Below are 16,832 nucleotides of genomic sequence, written 5' to 3'. Positions count from 1 at the left end.
CACCGTGAACGTTTCAATTCCCAGAACCCCCAGTGCGCATTGGCCTGGGGGTGTGAAGGTCATACCCCCCTGCCGTATAGTAGGGTCCTGTTGGCATTTCTGGGGGGTGGGGGCGACCCAGGCACAGGGACGGATCATGCTGACACCCACAGACAACGTAGGCAGGTGTCCACAGTGGCACCTGCCAGTCCTGCCTGTGCTCTTCCTCTGGGGCTGTCCTGTGGACTTGCTGACATGTGCCGGGCCCGAACTGGGACATTCCTGGCTGATGCCAGGCTGCTGAGCGGAGCAGCCGCAGGGAGAGTCCCCCCTGGCATGGGGACAGGTGGGAGATGTGACTGTGACTTGGGGAGGGGCGGTGGAGATGGCCAGAAATGGGTGGAGTGACAGGCAGGATGTCTGAGGACCGGGGTGTGTGTGGAAGGACAACTAGTGACCCCCTACCCTGGCCACTCAGTGCTTGGGCCAGCTGCCCTCGCCATCCGCTGGCCTCTGTGAGGCCCACTCCCGTCCTCCCCCTCCTCCCGTGACCGCTTCCTGGCTGTGTCGGTCATCCACGTCCCAAGTGCGTCCTTCACCCCCGCAGAGCTTCTCCGTAACCGTGTCCGTTTGTGCTGACCAGTTTTGCTGACGGGAACCCGCTTGGCTTTACCTGAGAGGTTCCCCCCAAATCTACGACTCCAGCAGCCATTCTTTGTTCATCGTTATCTGGCAATTTGGGGAAAATTCTCTGCGAAGTGGTTTATTCAACCAGGGCGTTGTGCGGCAGCACCCAAATGAGCCTACTTCCCGTGAAACAGTGGCCATCTCGGGACCGGCTTGCTAGTCGCATGTGATTCACTCCCAGCTGGTGGCCACGTGTCTGCTGGCGGGTAGTTTTGTCACCTGGTGGATTTGTGGCTGTGCTCTGGTTGGGTGGGCTCAGGTTGTGATTCCTGCAGAGAGGCTGGGAGGCTCAAGGTGGAAAAAAACGACGTCCAAGCCAACGATAGGGCAGGCAGAGTCCACCCCAAGTGACAAAGCCATTTATGGCTGGGTTGTTGGGGATGGAGCAGAGGGGGGCAGGCGTCAACAATGGGGGTGGTGGGGCCACCGTGCTGCAGTGGGGAGTTCTTCCTGGCAGGGCTGTGTGGAGTCACTGACACACCTAGTGGCCCGTGGTCCTGCCTTGGGACCATGGCCCAAAAGAAAGCTCAGACATGCTCCTAGGAGGGAGCAGTTGAGACCATCTTGGTGTTACTGTGGGGCATAGTGATGAGACCAACACGAGGGCCTTGACACAGTGTGGGTGGCAGCCAGGCACCATCCCTGCATGTTAAGAACAAGACACGACCCAAGAAAATAAGAAACACATGTTCAAACAAAAATGTGTAGGGGACATCCACAACAGCAGCACTCCTCACAAGAGCCACAAGGAAGAAGCAACCCAAACACCTATCAATGGGCGAATAGATAAACCGGTCCATCCATACAGTGGAATATTATTCAGCTTTAAGGAATGAAATTCTGGTTCATGCTACAATGTGGACGAACCTTGAAGATACGTTGGGTGGAAGAAGCCAGACACAAAAGGCCACGTGTATGATCCCATTTATATGAAATGTCCAGAACAGGCAAATCCAGAGACAGAAAGCAGATTAGTGGCTGCCAGGGGTTGGGGGAGGGGGAATGGGATTGAGAGTTAATGGGGACAGTATTTCCTTTTGAGGGGATAAAAATGTTCTGGAACTAGACAAGTGTTGGTTGTACAACCCCGTGAATGTACTTAGTGCCATTGAATTGTACACATTAAATGGCTAATTTTATGTGACTTTCATGTCAAAAAAGAGAAGAAAAATTGAAAAACAAAAAACAATCCCAAACCCTGTGTTTTCTAAGAACACAGGAAATAGGACACTAGGTGAATAAGCAAGTGCGTCTGTGGTAAGAGCCAGGGAGGCACAGGCAGCGCTGTGGACCAAATGTTGGATGTCTATGGGGTCCCCTCTCCTCCAGGTGGGGCTGTTCTGGAGGAACATCATCGGTAGAAGAGAAGACTCAGGTTTCCACTAGGTCCTCCAGTCCAGGGGATGGGGCTTTGCATCCTCACACCTGTTGGTTAGCAGAACTCCCCGATGCCCACTGGTCTAGTGGCCCTGCTAGCCCGGCCAGAGGGTGAGAGCCCATCTCTGGAGTAGTGCACACAAGGGACAGATAACACAACAAAGACAAAGCAAGTGATGGCTCCTGCAAATTATTTTACTTTGAATATATAGGAAAAGAAATCCAAAAACGGGAAGCTATGTTCTATGATTACGTCTTTTAAACAATGTTTTGTATTTACAAAAACTTTTTTCCTGATTAAAAGCACCAGCTGAAGTTACAGGCTGCTAAAACCAGAAGATATTACAAACCCATTAAAAGACATTATGCCAAACATACTTCTTAAAAACCCTTAACAGAACAGAGACAATGCAATCAACAAATGCGACCCACTGCACCAGGCAGCCCTTATCTGATTTCCTTGCCAGTGTTCCCAGTAAGTGGGGTGGAGTTCTTACCCCAGGGAGAGGACCCTCGCTTCACCCATGGGTGACTGCAAAGACCCAGCAGTGGGGAGGCAGCAGCGTGTGTACCCGGAACCCAGCACCTCCTGGACCAGCCCCCAGACCCTGAGGACCACAGGAGGGAGTGGAAGGGGCACACAAGAGTCTGGCCAGCTTTCAGTAATTTACCTGCCAACAGGAATCTTTCTGCTGCTCCCTCCCTTGCACCGCTGTGCATGGAAAGGCTTGGGACTTTTCACTTATCTATTTTTTCTGAATACTTAGCTATGAGTGTGTAAGGTCTCCCTGGGTGATCACTTGCTGCCTGTCTTAAATTCTTATGATTGAGTGAAAAACTGAGAGGCACTCAATTCGGATTCACAAGAAAGTACTATGACAGCTTTATGTAACCAAAAGATGCTACAGCAAAGGGAAAGTTCAAAGCTTGCACGCGCATAAATGCATGTACACGCAGTCTGGCCTCCATAAAGCTAGAGTGGAATATTAAACATGGAGTACTGAATTCTTAGCTGTAAACATAAAAACTTATCCTTAACTTTACATGAACATAGATAACAGGGTGGTCATTAAACATACTTTAACATCAGAACAGATGTTAAGTTTTGAGGTTCTTATTTTAACTGCTCTACATAAAAAAATGCCCTAGAAGCAAAGAAAGGCTTAAATAAATATGAAGAGACAAACACGTACAGTGTGATTGAAGAAGTAATGAGGGTCTGGAGAGGTCATACAGTGCGGGGTCCAGGCCAACAGGGGCAGCTCATGGTAAGAGGGGGCTCTGTCCCTTGGGTGGAGGGGAGGGCCTAGAGGGTACCCTTGAGGGGGGAGGAAGACAGGACAGGACAACTTGTGGCCACATGTCATACCCTCTTTTGTAGGCCTCATGGGCCCGGGAGGGTCAGCCAAAAAGGGGGCCCTGAGCAGCATGGGACAGTGCTAGGCTCTCCTGAGTGATCCAGGATGCCACAGAGATGGTGGGTCCTTATAGGACAAGTCCCGGCCAGCCCATGCCTCCAATCAGCAGTTCACTTTGCACGCCTGTCACTGGCTTCCCACGTGGGCAGCAAGGGCCTGGTGCTGGCCTGGTAAGGGCAGTGGCCCAGCGCAGGGAGGTCTGCTGACAGCCCTGCTTGTGGCTAAGGCACACCCAGGCCTCAGGGCCTGAGCAGCTGACCTGAGTGATCCCAGTGTTCCTTCTGTCAGACACTGAGGCTTCGAGAAGCAGCCCTCACAGTGCAAGGGTAACAAGATGCAAACTAACAAGCCACCCTGACTAGCAAGACCACTCACCATTCCTCTGGGGAGACGCTTCGAGGCACCGCTTCCAGGCACCGGAAGCTGGAGGAGGTGGCTACCTCGACTGCCCCCAATGCCACCATCACCGCTGGGGTACCTCCTCGACTATCCAAGAGGAGCACAGAACTGAGCACGGTTGTCTGAGCCTGGCAGAGCCTCCTGGGGGCCAGCTCAGGAAGAGGTTTCAATGCTGTCCCAAGACCCAAGGCAGGCAGGTCACCTCATCCTCCCTCCTGAGAGCAGGGCGAGGGACCAGGGGAACCGCTGTCTGCTCGCCAGCTGAGCTCCAGGCGTCTGTGGACACCACAGAGCTGCCAGGAAGCAAGGCCCTTCTTCCTTCGGGCACCCTGAGGTGGGCTAAGGAGGGTCCCCTACCTTCTCCTCTGCTTCCTGCCCAGCAGCATGGATGCTGACGGGGGAAGGTAGCTGATGCACACATTGAGTCTCAGCCCCCAGGTCCAGCTCTGTGAATCACCACACACGCACACACACACACATGCACACCCGTGTCTACAAGAATGTGCACCTCCATGGCTGGACACTAAATCCAGTCAAGGTACAGATGTTTGGAAGCCGAGCTCCTGGGTCCCCCAGGGTTCCCGATCAGAGGCCCTGGCTGTCAGATGGGGGCGGAGAGGACACCGGACAGAAAGGCAAGCTGGGAAAAGTGTCATGGTGGGATGTGCATTTTTGTCCCTGACACATGCCATTACTTCTTCCCTCCAATTTTGGGGCAGAAACTGGCGTTTTGCCTCTGGGCTCTGGAAGTTGCTGTGAGCAGAGGAAACACTCCAGCCAGGCACGGAGGCCCAGGCGATGGAAGTCATGTGGCAATGCACCAGTGGTACCACCCACCCTGGCAACTGGCACCCCAGTCCCCTGCCCAGACACGTTCCCTTAAAGGCGTGACTCAGACGTGGAAGCAGAACTGGCAATTCAAGTCCACTTTAAAAGATGGCTCTGGAAAGTTGGCTCCAATATCCCACCTGCAAGCCTTAGCACTGGGGGTCTTGTTACACGGTGGGAATGGCTGGCCAGCCCTTCCTGGGAGGGCGGAATCAGCACCGCACACTCCATAGGGACTTGGAAGCTCTGGAGACAGTCAGGAAGGAAGCCTGGGGACACACACTCCAGCACACCTCCAAGGAAAGCTCAAGTGCCATCTGGAAGGAAGTAGGGGACACACTGGACCCCACAGAGTCCCCGAGAAGCTGGGTGGCTCCCTTCAGGAGCCTCACAGGAGGCTGGCCAGGCTCGTATTGGGTCCATTCTGAGCTTGGAACTGCACGGGAGGTGGGCCATCCGTCCACTGCAGAGAGGAGAGAACACACGGGCGAGGAGCAGGGGTGTAATGGGCTGCGTGTCTGCCCTGGACTGCTGCCCTCTTTGGGCTGGTCGCCCAGCCAGGGCCCTCTGTCCTCCACACGTGAGTCAGTGGAGCCCCTGGGAAGCACCCTACATCACCCACTTGGGTGACTGGTGCTGTCTTCCCGATCTGAGGGGGCTCCTGAGGTGAGGCTGAGTTAGGGATTACTGGGAGACATGCAAGGAGATGGCAGCCAAGCGTGTACGTCCCTCCTCAGGGAACAAGCCCCCTGGGTGCTTCAGGCCGGGTAAGTATGACCCGAGGAGCCAACCAGCACCCCCATCTTGCCTTCCCAAACCCAGTGCCTATACCGTGATGAGGTTGTGTTCAGGGAGACTGCAGGCCTCAATGTGGTCCTGGAGCAGCTGCTGCGAGAAGTTCTGATGCATCTGGGCTGCTTCATGGGCGTCTATGGCATTCCCACAGGCCTTGTTCAGGTCTAAGGGTGGGACACACACACAGGGTAGATTCATCTTGCCCTGTCACCACCCCCATGTCCTCCCTTTGGGTGTGGGTAGAGCCCTAAGGTCGAACCAGTAGGTTCCTATGTACCTGGCAGGTCACCTGCCCTGAGCCCTGTCTCGGGATCCGCAAGCCCACCTGCCAACAGTCTTCACACATGCCCTTCTGAGTTCCTGAGTCATGTTCTTGGAGGTGGGTGAGCAGTGTGGCCCACACGGACAGACACCAGGGCTGGTTGGGCAGTGAAAGCTCTTAGGGCTCCCTGTGGATATTGGCCCTCCCGGGGAGGGCGTGGCCAACCCTTAGGCACACAGGAACTCACTAGAGCAGGGAACCCAACACCCACTTCTGAGGCAGGAGGACTGAATAGGCCCACAGAGCCCACTGCAGACAGGAGCAGCTCGTCCTCTGTCTCTTCCAGGGGGCCCTGGGTTACAGATTAATAGCACAATCTGTAAACAGGGGAGCAGCAGTAACAACGCTGATGGCTGCTGAGAGCCCACTGGGCACCCAGAGCACCCTGGCCAGTACTGTCTGACGGACGACTGACACAGCCATTCAGGGGGAAGGAAACCAAGAATGAGGGGTAGGGCTTACAGCCCGATTCTTCACCCAGACTCCAAGAAACGGCTTTATGGAGAGACTGAACCGATCCTGTGTTGAGCCCAGTGCCTGCTGCCCCCAAACAGGATCTCCTGTGGAGCCTGAGTATATGCTGGAATTGGGGCGGTGCCCTGTAGAGACCCAGTCTAAGCAGAAGCTAAACAGGGCTTACCCGGTATCTTCTAGGCTTGGGCTCTCCCCAGTGGCCCTGATCTCTGGGAAGGGCTGGCTGTTGTACTTACCTCTCAGCAGGGCTGATGACCACAGCTGCACGGACATGTCTGGGATCTTGCTAGCCAGCTGCATGGCAGGCACCACCATGTTGTTACTCTCCTGTTGATCAAGAGCAACCAGGGAAGGGAGTGGGGGCTGGGGCCGGCAGCAAGGACAGCCTAGGACCCACCCATCACCCCCAGCCCAGGCTGTGCCCTCTTCCTGCTGACTGGCAAGCAAGCTCCTACTCCTACTTCAGGGCCCATTTCAAGTGACCTCTGAAGTACTCTTCTTCTTTTTTTTTTTTTCAGAGAGAGAGAGAAAGGGAAGAAGGGCAGAGGGGCAATCTCAAGCAGGTGGCATGCTCAGCGCACAGTCCAAGGCAGGGCTCAATCCCACAACCCTGGGATCACGACCTGAGTCACAATCAAGAGTTGGACACTCAACTAACCGAGAATGAAGTACTCTTCAACACCTCAGGAAAAAATAAACTGCCCTCACTCTTCAACTCTGCATCTACTTCCTCACTGGGGCACTGTTGACTATGGACAAATCTACATGCTTTTGTCTTTCTCACCAGAACAAAAGGCACTGGCAGCAGTCAGCTCTGGACCCAGATCAGGAGCCGACTAGAAATGCACATTCAGAGGTCCCAGGGCATGGGAGGAGGAAGCAGTCTGCTCTGGTGGGAGTGATGAGGACCGAAAGGATAAAGGAGGAAGGGAGGTTTCTCTGCTACATACAAGTCCTCTCTTGTGGGAGGCTACCTGACACGCGGGGCTGTGGGACACCAGGGTATGTTAACTCTCCAACTCTGACTGAGTGGCTGTACAACGCCACCCCCGCCCCCCTCAATGCCCAGCATGTGCTGAGAGTGGACAGGGGGCCATAAACACCCATACCTGACCCCATGATGACTGGTACCACTGCTCTGACCCCCCTCAGCCTAGGGACCACAAGCTCTGCTGGCCTGAATGCTGGATTCAAGGTGACATGGGAGAACTCCCTACCTAACAGCTGCTGACAGACAGTTGCCATATAGCCAAGAGACCTACAAATCATCAAAAGCAACTCCTGAAGCCTAGCTTCAGCACAGACATGATCGGGTGAGACATGCCTCCTTACAGACACAAAAGCCCAATGACTTCACACTGTCCCATGGCTGGTACCTCAAAGATGAAGTTCAGGTGGGTCTCAAAGCTTTTCAAAACCGAATGAAGTCCTTCTAAGACCTCAGAATGCACAACAGAAGACAAAAAAACTACTGTATTCCTTTAGGCCTGGGGTTGGGCCTCTGTTTGGAAGCTGCCAGAAGGAGAGTACCCGTTGGTTCTCCTGGGCAAGCTCCCCCATGTCAGCTTGTGGCCCCACAGAATCTGGTGTGAAAATGTGTGATTCTGACAGGTACTCTGTGTGAAGCTGCTCACGAACTCATGATGCCTGTGGACAATCTAGGCTGGCAGGCTCAGGTAGAGTTGGCTGTGTCTGGGTGTGTCTCCTTCAGACCTGGAGCCACTTGAAGCCAGGCTTGGGTCTAAGGGTCCTTGGGGGTCCCATGTCACTCCACATAGGCCCAGACACACAGGGAGCAGCAGAGGCTCCTAAAAAAGTTCTATAAGATGCCCCAGGATTGCCCCAAACATGAACCAGAGCTGCAGCTGAAAAGCTGCTTTGCTTACCCTGCCCCATTCAAGGTGGCTTCTGGAGACTTCTAGACAAATGAGAGCCAGTGAGGTCTGGTTCTAAGCCTGGGTCTGCAGTTTGGGACTGTGTGACCTTAATCTCCCCATCTGGAAAACGGGGTAATCACACACCGGGGTAATCACCCACTGAGACATGAGGTGGGCAGCCCACACTCAGCAGTGCCTCATGTTGAACTTGTTCCCCACGTGGCCCCTAAACACACACCAAGCCACTGTTCTGTGCGCTCAGAGGCTGAGGAATAGGCGGACAGGGTATTCAAGATGGAGCAGAGTTGCACTCTGAAGGGAGAACCCAAAGCTTGTCCTCTTCCTTTGGAGGTGGTGACGTCCCCAGTGTTCAGGCCATGGCCACCAGGACCTGAGCTGCAGGGCCACAGCAAGTGCTTGTCATATGATTGTGGGGAGTGGGATGGGCCAAGGTTGTTAAAAATGCTCATTCTTAGGGAGCTCTAGGGTTTGATCAGAGGAACCCCTATGGGCCAAGACACATACCCTGTGTTAGCTAAAGTGAGGCTAACTAAACTACGAAGCAGATGCTGCTTCAAAATTCTTGTGGCCGCGAAGAAAACTCTCACCCAATGGTACAGAAAAAGACAAGATATCAAATTATGAAACAGCCTAAAAAACAAAACATATGCGTAGGCAGAGGCAGCTGGAAACAGCTAGAACACAGAAGACATGCAATCACTTCCTTCTTTGCTTCTCAGACTTTCTATCACGAACAGGTCACGTTAGATGACATGAACAAATACTATCTTAAAAAAACTAATCGCCTCATGAGGTCTACAGGTAAGAGGAAGTGACGATGTACACCCCAGATACTCCATCTGACTCAGACACTTAGAGTTGGCTGATCCCACTGGGGACCAGTCCCCAGAAGGCCATTCTAGGTAAGAATGAAAACATGGGGTGCCCTAGGCAAAATGGAGCCTAAGGTATCTGGCTGAGATGTCCACCCCCAGGTATTACCATACAGAAGGGAAACGTGCCCTCAGCCCTGCCAGCTCTGGACAGCCCATAGGGCTCTGACTAACCACTGCCTCTGCTTAACCACTGCCTGCATATGGCACTGGGCACGTCTGTCTCACAGACCCACCTTTCAGGGATCCAAAGCTCCCCCAGCCCTGCTTCCCAGGGTGCCAACGTGCCCCTTCCTTCACAGAGCCTCGTGGAGCAGTGGGGAGTGGGCGGGTTACTGAGATAAAATCATGGAGGAGCACAGGATGCAAAGTGCTGCTGGGTGGTAGTCCGTAAAAACCGTGCCGGCCCCCAGCCTCTTGGCCCAGCCCCGGACACTCACTCTGTGGTTCCCCAACACATAGAAGATGTGGCCCAGAAGCACCAAGGAGCAGGCTGTGAGCCGGTTCAGGTCCTCTGCGTTGGACATCTTCAGAGTTTCTCGAAGAAATCGCCTATGCAAAAACAGATGCTAAAGCCCCATGGGGATGCCTCATCAGTAGGAAGAGGCAGCAGCAGCCCCAAGGCCCTGAGCAGAGCCCACCTTTCTTAGGGACAGAGGGCCTTGGGCACATACTGTCAGGGAGCAACACAGAAGGGCGTGGGGCAACCGGTCCTCTCCCGGTACTCACTTGGCCTCATTGTAGCGTCCCTGGAAGAAGGAGAAGAGCCCTCGCACATAGAAAGCTGCTGCTCGGAGGCAGTGTGAGCTGATGGGAGAGAGCAGGTGACACTTCGGTAGGATTTTTGTGAGTGCAGCAGGTTTACGAAGGGGAGTGGGAAGAGGGTGGGGAGAGAGGTACAGATACACAGGGCAGTTGGGTCCCCCCCAGCACTGGCACCACTTCAAGAGCAGAGAAAATATAAGACAATAGGTCAATGGGCACTCAGCACTGGGCCTTCCTACCTGACAGGGAAGCTATGGTCCGGATTGATCCTCTCCAACAAACTGTACAGCTGTGGTGGAAACGTCAGTTAGAATCATCTTGCATAAACATGAGAAAATTCAGCCTCAAACCTCCACTAAATTGACTAGGGCTGCTTGCATCTTCCCAACCCAAACTTCACCCCAAATCCCATGCCTGAGTGAGGGGAGGGGTCAGGACCTACAAGGACAGATGAGGGCACTGTAGGAGACTGTACAGAGCTGTCTACTTCCTCACCCCCCTACCCGACAGGAATCATGGCCTCCAGTGTGAAGGACTGGGGTCCTCACACCCTCAACCTGCCCTGTGTCAGATGAAGGGGACGGGGGGGGGGGCGGGGGGAGTCAGGGCAGCTGCTTAGTCTCAGCCTCTGTATGGTCAGAGGGGCCCTGCGTGGAGGAGTGAGGTGGTAATATCAGCCCACATGGGTCTTGTGGGTTGGGGGTAGGCTTTATCTGGAGATGCAGGGATCCTGGGAGGCTCTGATAGGCAGCCATGTGACTGACTTCTTAGGTCCTCTCTGGCTGCTGAGAGGACAAGGGTCAAAGTGGGCTGAAGCTGCTCCCAGTGTCCCCATAGCACCTCCAAGAGGCAGACACTGAGAGGGCAAAGATCCTCCATGGGTCACCAAGTGTGACCCATGGAGGCCACTCCTGGCCCTATGATGACCCTGCCCATTGCTTCCTAACTGCTGGAGTGAGAAGTCTGGGCTTTCTCTGCTCCCTGCAGCCCAAAGCATCCAAACTAACCCAGAAGCTGGGAGGTCAGCTAAACTTTTTATAGACAAGAGATAAAATGAAAACCACGAAGGTAGAAAAGTAACTAAATCTGAGATACTCTGGAGGCAGGATGCCAGAGCTAGGAGGGGAGGCAGTGACCCTAGGGCTGAGGGGGGAATCCCAGGGCTAAGGGTTGCAGGGGAACCTGGTGAGGGCACCTCTCCTGTGAGGACAAGCCCTGGGATCCCCTACCCCTTAGGAGGCTGGGTCATTAGGATAACCTCGGAGCACAGTGCAGAGGACTGCCTGCCTGAGCTACTGCTCCTCGGAAGTAAGCCATGAGGCCTCACTGACATTCTAGAACAGACAGCTCAGGTAGAATAAACTGGATTTCTTCTGTGGGGCTCAATAAAGTTTGGCTCATTAAAAAAAAAATGTTTTTTAACATTTACTCATTTTTGAGAGACAGAGTATGTGTAGGGGAGGGGCAGAGAAGGAGACACAGAGTCCAAAGCAGGCTCCAGGCTCTGAGCTATCAGCACAGAGCCTGACGCGGGGCTCAAATCCACCAACTGTGAGATCATGACTTGAGCCAAAGTCAGATGCTCAACCAACTGAGCCACTCAGGGACCTCAAATTTGGCTCATTTTTAACACGGAGAAGTGTTATTTACCTAAGAAACGTTCCTGTCCTAGACCTGGCCTGCCCCAGCCACACTTGCAACTCTGTGGGGGACACAAGTGTGATGCTTGCTGAAGAGTGGAAACGCTGGGATTGCTGAGATCTGCTGGTGCCCAGGACAACCTCAACCCCACCACCCCCGGATAAGAGCTGAAAAGATACCAAACATGAAGCATGTCACCTACTACCTCTTGGTGTCTATTTCCTTCCCGTATATACACACTCGCCAGATTGGTCACGATGAAGGCCCACAGCTCCTGGTGGTTGGTGAGCTAGGACAGGACACATAGGCATTAGAGGGCCAGGCTGGGCAAAGCCACATCACACGAGGGCCACTCAGTGGCACAGGAGCCACCTAAGTGCTCCACAGCAACTAATCTAGAATCGCTTTATTCCTTTCATTTCAGGCTTACCCCCCCTTGCCTGCCTCCTAAACCCCAGGAGCATATAGCTGTTAGTTCTTTTCACTATCAAACTGTCATCCACATTATAAGAAATTCAGGAAACAAAGGAAAACCAGCCACCCCTGATCCTGCCCTGAGAACACACTGCACTTTAGTCCATTTTCTGCTTGTTTCTCAGGTCTGAGACCTGGACAACCCCTCCTTCCACACTACAGCCAGTGACCCCTGGGACTCCAGTGTGGGCTGACACAGCAGAAGCACTTGCTGGTCCCGGGGAGGACATGCCAGGAAGGTAGCTGAGACCGTCAGAGACCAGAGATGCTGCCGATGGCTGGTAGTAGATGACCGTTGATCCCAGCTCTTCTTGGGAAATAAAAATGGTCAAAAGAGGGATCAATCTGAGTGACCCGAGTGTTACCCAGATCCTGGTTCCCAGCGGGGCTGAGAAAGCACAGCTGTGCAAGAGGCTGAGGATGCCCAGGAAATGCAGATCCCACCCACAGGACCCCAGCATGTGCCAAGGAGGCCCAGAAGGTCTTCTGATATGAGCAAAGACGCTTTGGTTTGTTTGTTGTAGGACCACAGGAAGAGCACGTGTCTGGGGCCAGGGGGTTTGAGCGTGTATCCTGGCTGCACCACTTCCCACGTGGCCTGTAGGAGAGCCACGCGGACTCCCTGAGGCACAAACTATCAAAGCAGCAGCAGCCACTTGTGGGAAGTAAGATGGGGAGGGAGAGGTGGAGAGAACTTCATGGGGCCGTGGGATAACTGCAGGCAACACAGGGCGCTGTGTGGCGGTGTCTTGGTACCGCAGCACAAGCTGACCAGGGCCCAGAGGAGTGGGCATAGATGGAAAGGCCCAGAAGGCCTTGGGAGCGGACACCACATCTACTCTCACACTCTGGCATGCAGCCAGAGGCTCCTAAACATTGCCAAGACAAGCAGTGGGGGTGGCGGCATCCACAGCCACACAGAGCATCTCAGAGGAGCAGCAATGCCGCCGAGCCCAACCCCAGGAGCAAAGAGACTGGCACAAGGGACAGAGCAGAGCTCCCCATCTGACAGGGCACACGCAGCACCCCCAGCAACTTTACCCGAGTCACACAGCCACCCCCACGTCCCAACATCTCTGCTTGGGGCTTCCTCGGTCCCCTGGGAGGAAGGTGTTGCTAGCCTCCTTTTCCTGTGAGGACATAGAGGCCAAGGTGGGGATGTGCTTATCTGGTCCTGGAATAAGGCAGGCAGACTGGGGCCTGGCACTGTGCTATCAACTCCCGGACCTGGGGGTTGGCGGGGGGCTGTCTCTGAAGGAGGACGTGGCACCAGCTTTTTCCCAGGGCACAGCGGGACCTGTCAGAGGCGAGAACATTGCCCCAGCGGAGCTCGCTTGTGACCTGCAGCACGAGGTATCCTCTGCCCCCAGTGCAACCAGGCTGCCGTAGGGTGAGGGCAGACCCAGCTTTGTGTCCCAGGACTGCTGTTGGGGTGGCTCCAGGGATCCCCTGAACCCTGCCAAGTGACTCTGCATTTTCAGCTGTGACAGGAGCCAACACCAACCTGGCAGGATATCGGGAAGGCTGGGAATCAGGAGTGAAAGAGGCTGCACAGGCCACGGTACCAGTGGGCTCTGGGCTCTCCCTGGTGGCTGCCCTCCAGGTTAGTTGGGGAAGCCCCACCCAAGGCTAGCCAGAAGCCTCCTTGCCCACAGTTATCTCCTGTCATACTGTGCTGCCAGTGCCGGCCCTGATCCATCTGAGTAGCACAGATCCTGCCACGGAAAGCCCCAGCCCGTCACTGTCATGACCCGCATCAAGCTGCATGCTGTAGAGTGGCCCACTGGGCACAGTTTCATGCAGAGGATGTCCTCATCACCGACCACACCCGACTCCTCACTGAGAAGCACCGCCCGCCCCATGGAGTGAGGGCCGGCACCTTACCCGCAGGGCTGTGGTGAACTGGGCTTCTGCATTGTCCATGCAGTTGACAGAGACACAGTACAGGCCCTGGAAGAAGAAGGCATTGAGGCCCTGAAGCCACAGTTTCCCCAGGGCTGCACAACTAAACCCACAGGAGCCTGGTAAGTGACGACTGAGCCAGCTACATCTGAGCTTTATTCCAGCAAAGAGGCAGAAAGATGGCATGCTCAATTATTCCCTCCTCCCAGGACCTAGGTCAACTCAGACTTAAGATGCTGGTCAGAAAGAAGCCCACCGGAAATATTCTGGATGCTGTGTGGGGCGGCAGTCACGGGATCACCAACTGGAACGGGGCTGGGGGCAGGCAGCCTGGTGCACTCACCAGCAGCGTGTGCAGCTGTGCGGCGTGGTTGGAGAAGAGGCGGGGGGACTGCTGACACAGCTGGCAGACCTGGGAGATCTGTCGGGAAAGAGCATGCTCAACGTCACATGGCCTGTAACACAGGACCTGGTGTCCCAGCAGCATTTGGGAGACCCTCGAAGCCGACAGGTGTGCCCACATCCTACCTTCTCTAATCTGGGCACAAAGTCCCAGCAAAGGTGTCTTGTTGTGAGGGCCAAGTGCAGGCCCAACCTCCTCGAGAATGGTGACCCTTGTCCATCACCACCACCTCTTCCTCTCTTTCTGCCATGTGTCTCAGCCATACAGAACCCTTACCTACTTAGGGCACCTGCTTCCTCTCAGGAAGATGAGCATCAGAGATTATGGATCAGGGCAGGAGGAGTGTTAGGATCACCGTCAGGGGACCCCAAATTCTCAGACCCTGTGTTCCCTGGGCATGCCTACTTTTAGAGAAAGGACTAGTGATTTCTCTCTCTCTTTCTTAAAATTTTTCTTGTTTATTTCTGAGAGAGAGTGGGAGAGAGTAGGGGAGGGGCAGAGAGAGAGGGAGACACAGAATCTGGAGCAAGTTAACACAGGGCTCGAACTCACAAACTGCAAGATTGTGACCTGAGCCGAAGTCGGACTCTTAACTAACTGAGCCACAACCCAGGTGCCCCTCTCTCTAAGTAGGCTTCATGCCCAGCGCGGAGCCCAGTGTGCGGCTTGAACTCACATCCCTGAGCTGAGATCAAGAGTCTGACGGCTCAACCAGCTGAGCTACCCAGGTACCCAGAACCTTTGACTTCTGTATCATATTCTCTGATTAGTTGTGTCTATCAGGGTCATGAACTAACAAATTATAGTGAAACAAGCCTGGATATTCTGTTGACACACATTGGGCAAATTTACATTCTCCCATGTGACGACTTCTGAGACGTGGCAAACTCCCAGTTTTCCCATCCGTGTGCGTGGCCTCTGGTGGCATTACCTCCTGCAGTGCAGTAGCCTTGTGTCCCGTGACAAGCCTGCACATGATAATGTGCTCGAGCAGGATCACTTGGAAGGAGGACAGGATAGGGCTGCAGTCAAGCACTGAGGGTGAGAAGTGAGGGTGAGCACTCAAGGTACAGCTAGAGGAGAGACCCCAGGAGACTGACACAGAGCCTCCTGGGGACTTCGCACCCTCTACCTCGCACCACACTGGCCCTGTGGCAACCCAGGTCTGAGCCCATCTGCTCTGCTGGGCACCAGCTCAGCACCAGCTCTGTCACCTCACTTGGTGCCCACTGCACCCTAAGAGCAAGGGGGCTCATCTCCTTCTCCAGGTGGGGAGACAGGCTCAGAGCCAGGTTTTAGTGATCAGAGTGTTCTAAGAATAAGAAGTCCTAAGAGACTGGTCTTCCATCCTCACTCTACTCTGACCTAGGGGAGTGCTCAAGAGCACTCTGGACACAATGGTTCTAGAAATGTTGTAGCCCAGGAGATTGAAAGTGTGCAAAAAGGCCTCAGGCAGCAGTGAGGGAACCCAGCTATTGGCTTCCTTGAGAGGCTGCCCTCATACTGGAACCAGACAGCACCCACAGCCCTTTCCCAACTCATCTGGAGGGAAAGAACTGCCATTTTTGTGGGTTTTGATTCTACAGTCTTGAAGGCTCCTCCCCCAGTGGCACTTATGAGGGCACAGGAAGCAAATGAACAGATTAATAGGGGTGCTGAGCCAGCCATGGACACATGCAGATCTCAGATTCTACTAGTCACGGGACCCTGGGTCCCACGAGATGGATTAGTTGAGCATCCAGGCAGAACCCAAGACCTCTAGAGGGCCTGCTATTGGTCAGTGAGATTGAAGCTTCCATCCCAGTCTCACCAAGTGTGATCCTCAGTCACAACACTGAGCACAGATAACAAAAGCAGCCGCCGACTCCTAACAGGCTCTGATGGGGACCCACTAACCCTCACACTCATCTTAAGCAGTGGGGGGATAGGACAGAGATAGTATAAGACCCCTCCTGGCCACAGAATAAGGATCAAGCCCAGGCCTGGCCTGCTCTGCCCCTATCCCAGACTGCCCCCATCTTCCTACTGGGTTAACAAGACCCATGGGGCAGGGACTCATGGTGACTGCTCAGCACTGCTGTCATTCTGGATTCTTCAGGCCAGCATAAGAGGTGGCACTCGTGCCACCCACCAGGGGGCGCTGTGGCTATGCAACCTGCCAATGGAACACAGCCCCACTGAGACTTACTCTTGAGCTTCTCCAGTTGCATGAGAGCTTTGTCTGTGTATTTCTGTGCCTTCTCCAGGTAGCCGGCCTGCATGGAGTGCATCACGGTCACCTGGCAACAAGACCAGACAGCAGTGGTCACTGTGACCCTCTCCTCACCCCCCCCAGCCACCCTGGCCCCAGGCCTCTAGAGACTCACCAGGTAGACGAGCACACACATGTGCTCCTTGGGCAGCCAGTGGAAGAGGTCAGCAGGGTTGCTAGGCAGGATCTCATCATCGTGCAGCGTGGAGATGGTCTGGATGCACTGCTGCAGCTGCTTCAGGCACGGCTTCACACTCTTCACCTGGAGCAGGCAAGTGGCACCACATGCCTGAGTGCCTGCCCACTCCCACCAGGTGCCAGGCCCCTCAGGACACAAGGCTCCCACA

At 54.5% G+C, this 16,832-nt stretch overlaps 1 protein-coding gene across 3 annotated transcripts in view; it reads right to left on the bottom strand.

Moving 5' to 3' along the window:
* Positions 1-2,217: 2,217 nt before the first annotated feature.
* The window catches only part of MAU2 (MAU2 sister chromatid cohesion factor), a 30,310-nt gene continuing 15,695 nt past the window's right edge, over positions 2,218-16,832 (bottom strand). For 2 of the 3 annotated variants that reach the window (XM_045492546.1, XM_045492544.1), the window contains exons 8-19: positions 16,601-16,747; positions 16,423-16,513; positions 15,166-15,269; positions 14,175-14,252; positions 13,814-13,879; positions 11,658-11,744; positions 10,054-10,103; positions 9,779-9,856; positions 9,490-9,601; positions 6,516-6,606; positions 5,520-5,647; positions 2,218-5,151 (exon numbers count right to left, since the gene is read on the bottom strand). In XM_045492546.1, coding sequence (XP_045348502.1) covers positions 5,077-5,151; positions 5,520-5,647; positions 6,516-6,606; positions 9,490-9,601; positions 9,779-9,856; positions 10,054-10,103; positions 11,658-11,744; positions 13,814-13,879; positions 14,175-14,252; positions 15,166-15,269; positions 16,423-16,513; positions 16,601-16,747 — 1,107 coding nt within the window. In that variant the 3' untranslated portion in view covers positions 2,218-5,076. The remainder of the gene's footprint in view (positions 5,152-5,519; positions 5,648-6,515; positions 6,607-9,489; positions 9,602-9,778; positions 9,857-10,053; positions 10,104-11,657; positions 11,745-13,813; positions 13,880-14,174; positions 14,253-15,165; positions 15,270-16,422; positions 16,514-16,600; positions 16,748-16,832) is intronic. The other variant, XM_045492545.1, reaches the window with a different exon arrangement.

This window comes from Leopardus geoffroyi, chromosome A2, assembly GCF_018350155.1.
Source record: "Leopardus geoffroyi isolate Oge1 chromosome A2, O.geoffroyi_Oge1_pat1.0, whole genome shotgun sequence".
NCBI lineage: Eukaryota > Metazoa > Chordata > Mammalia > Carnivora > Felidae > Leopardus > Leopardus geoffroyi.
This window is presented reverse-complemented; position numbering and strand designations above follow the sequence as displayed.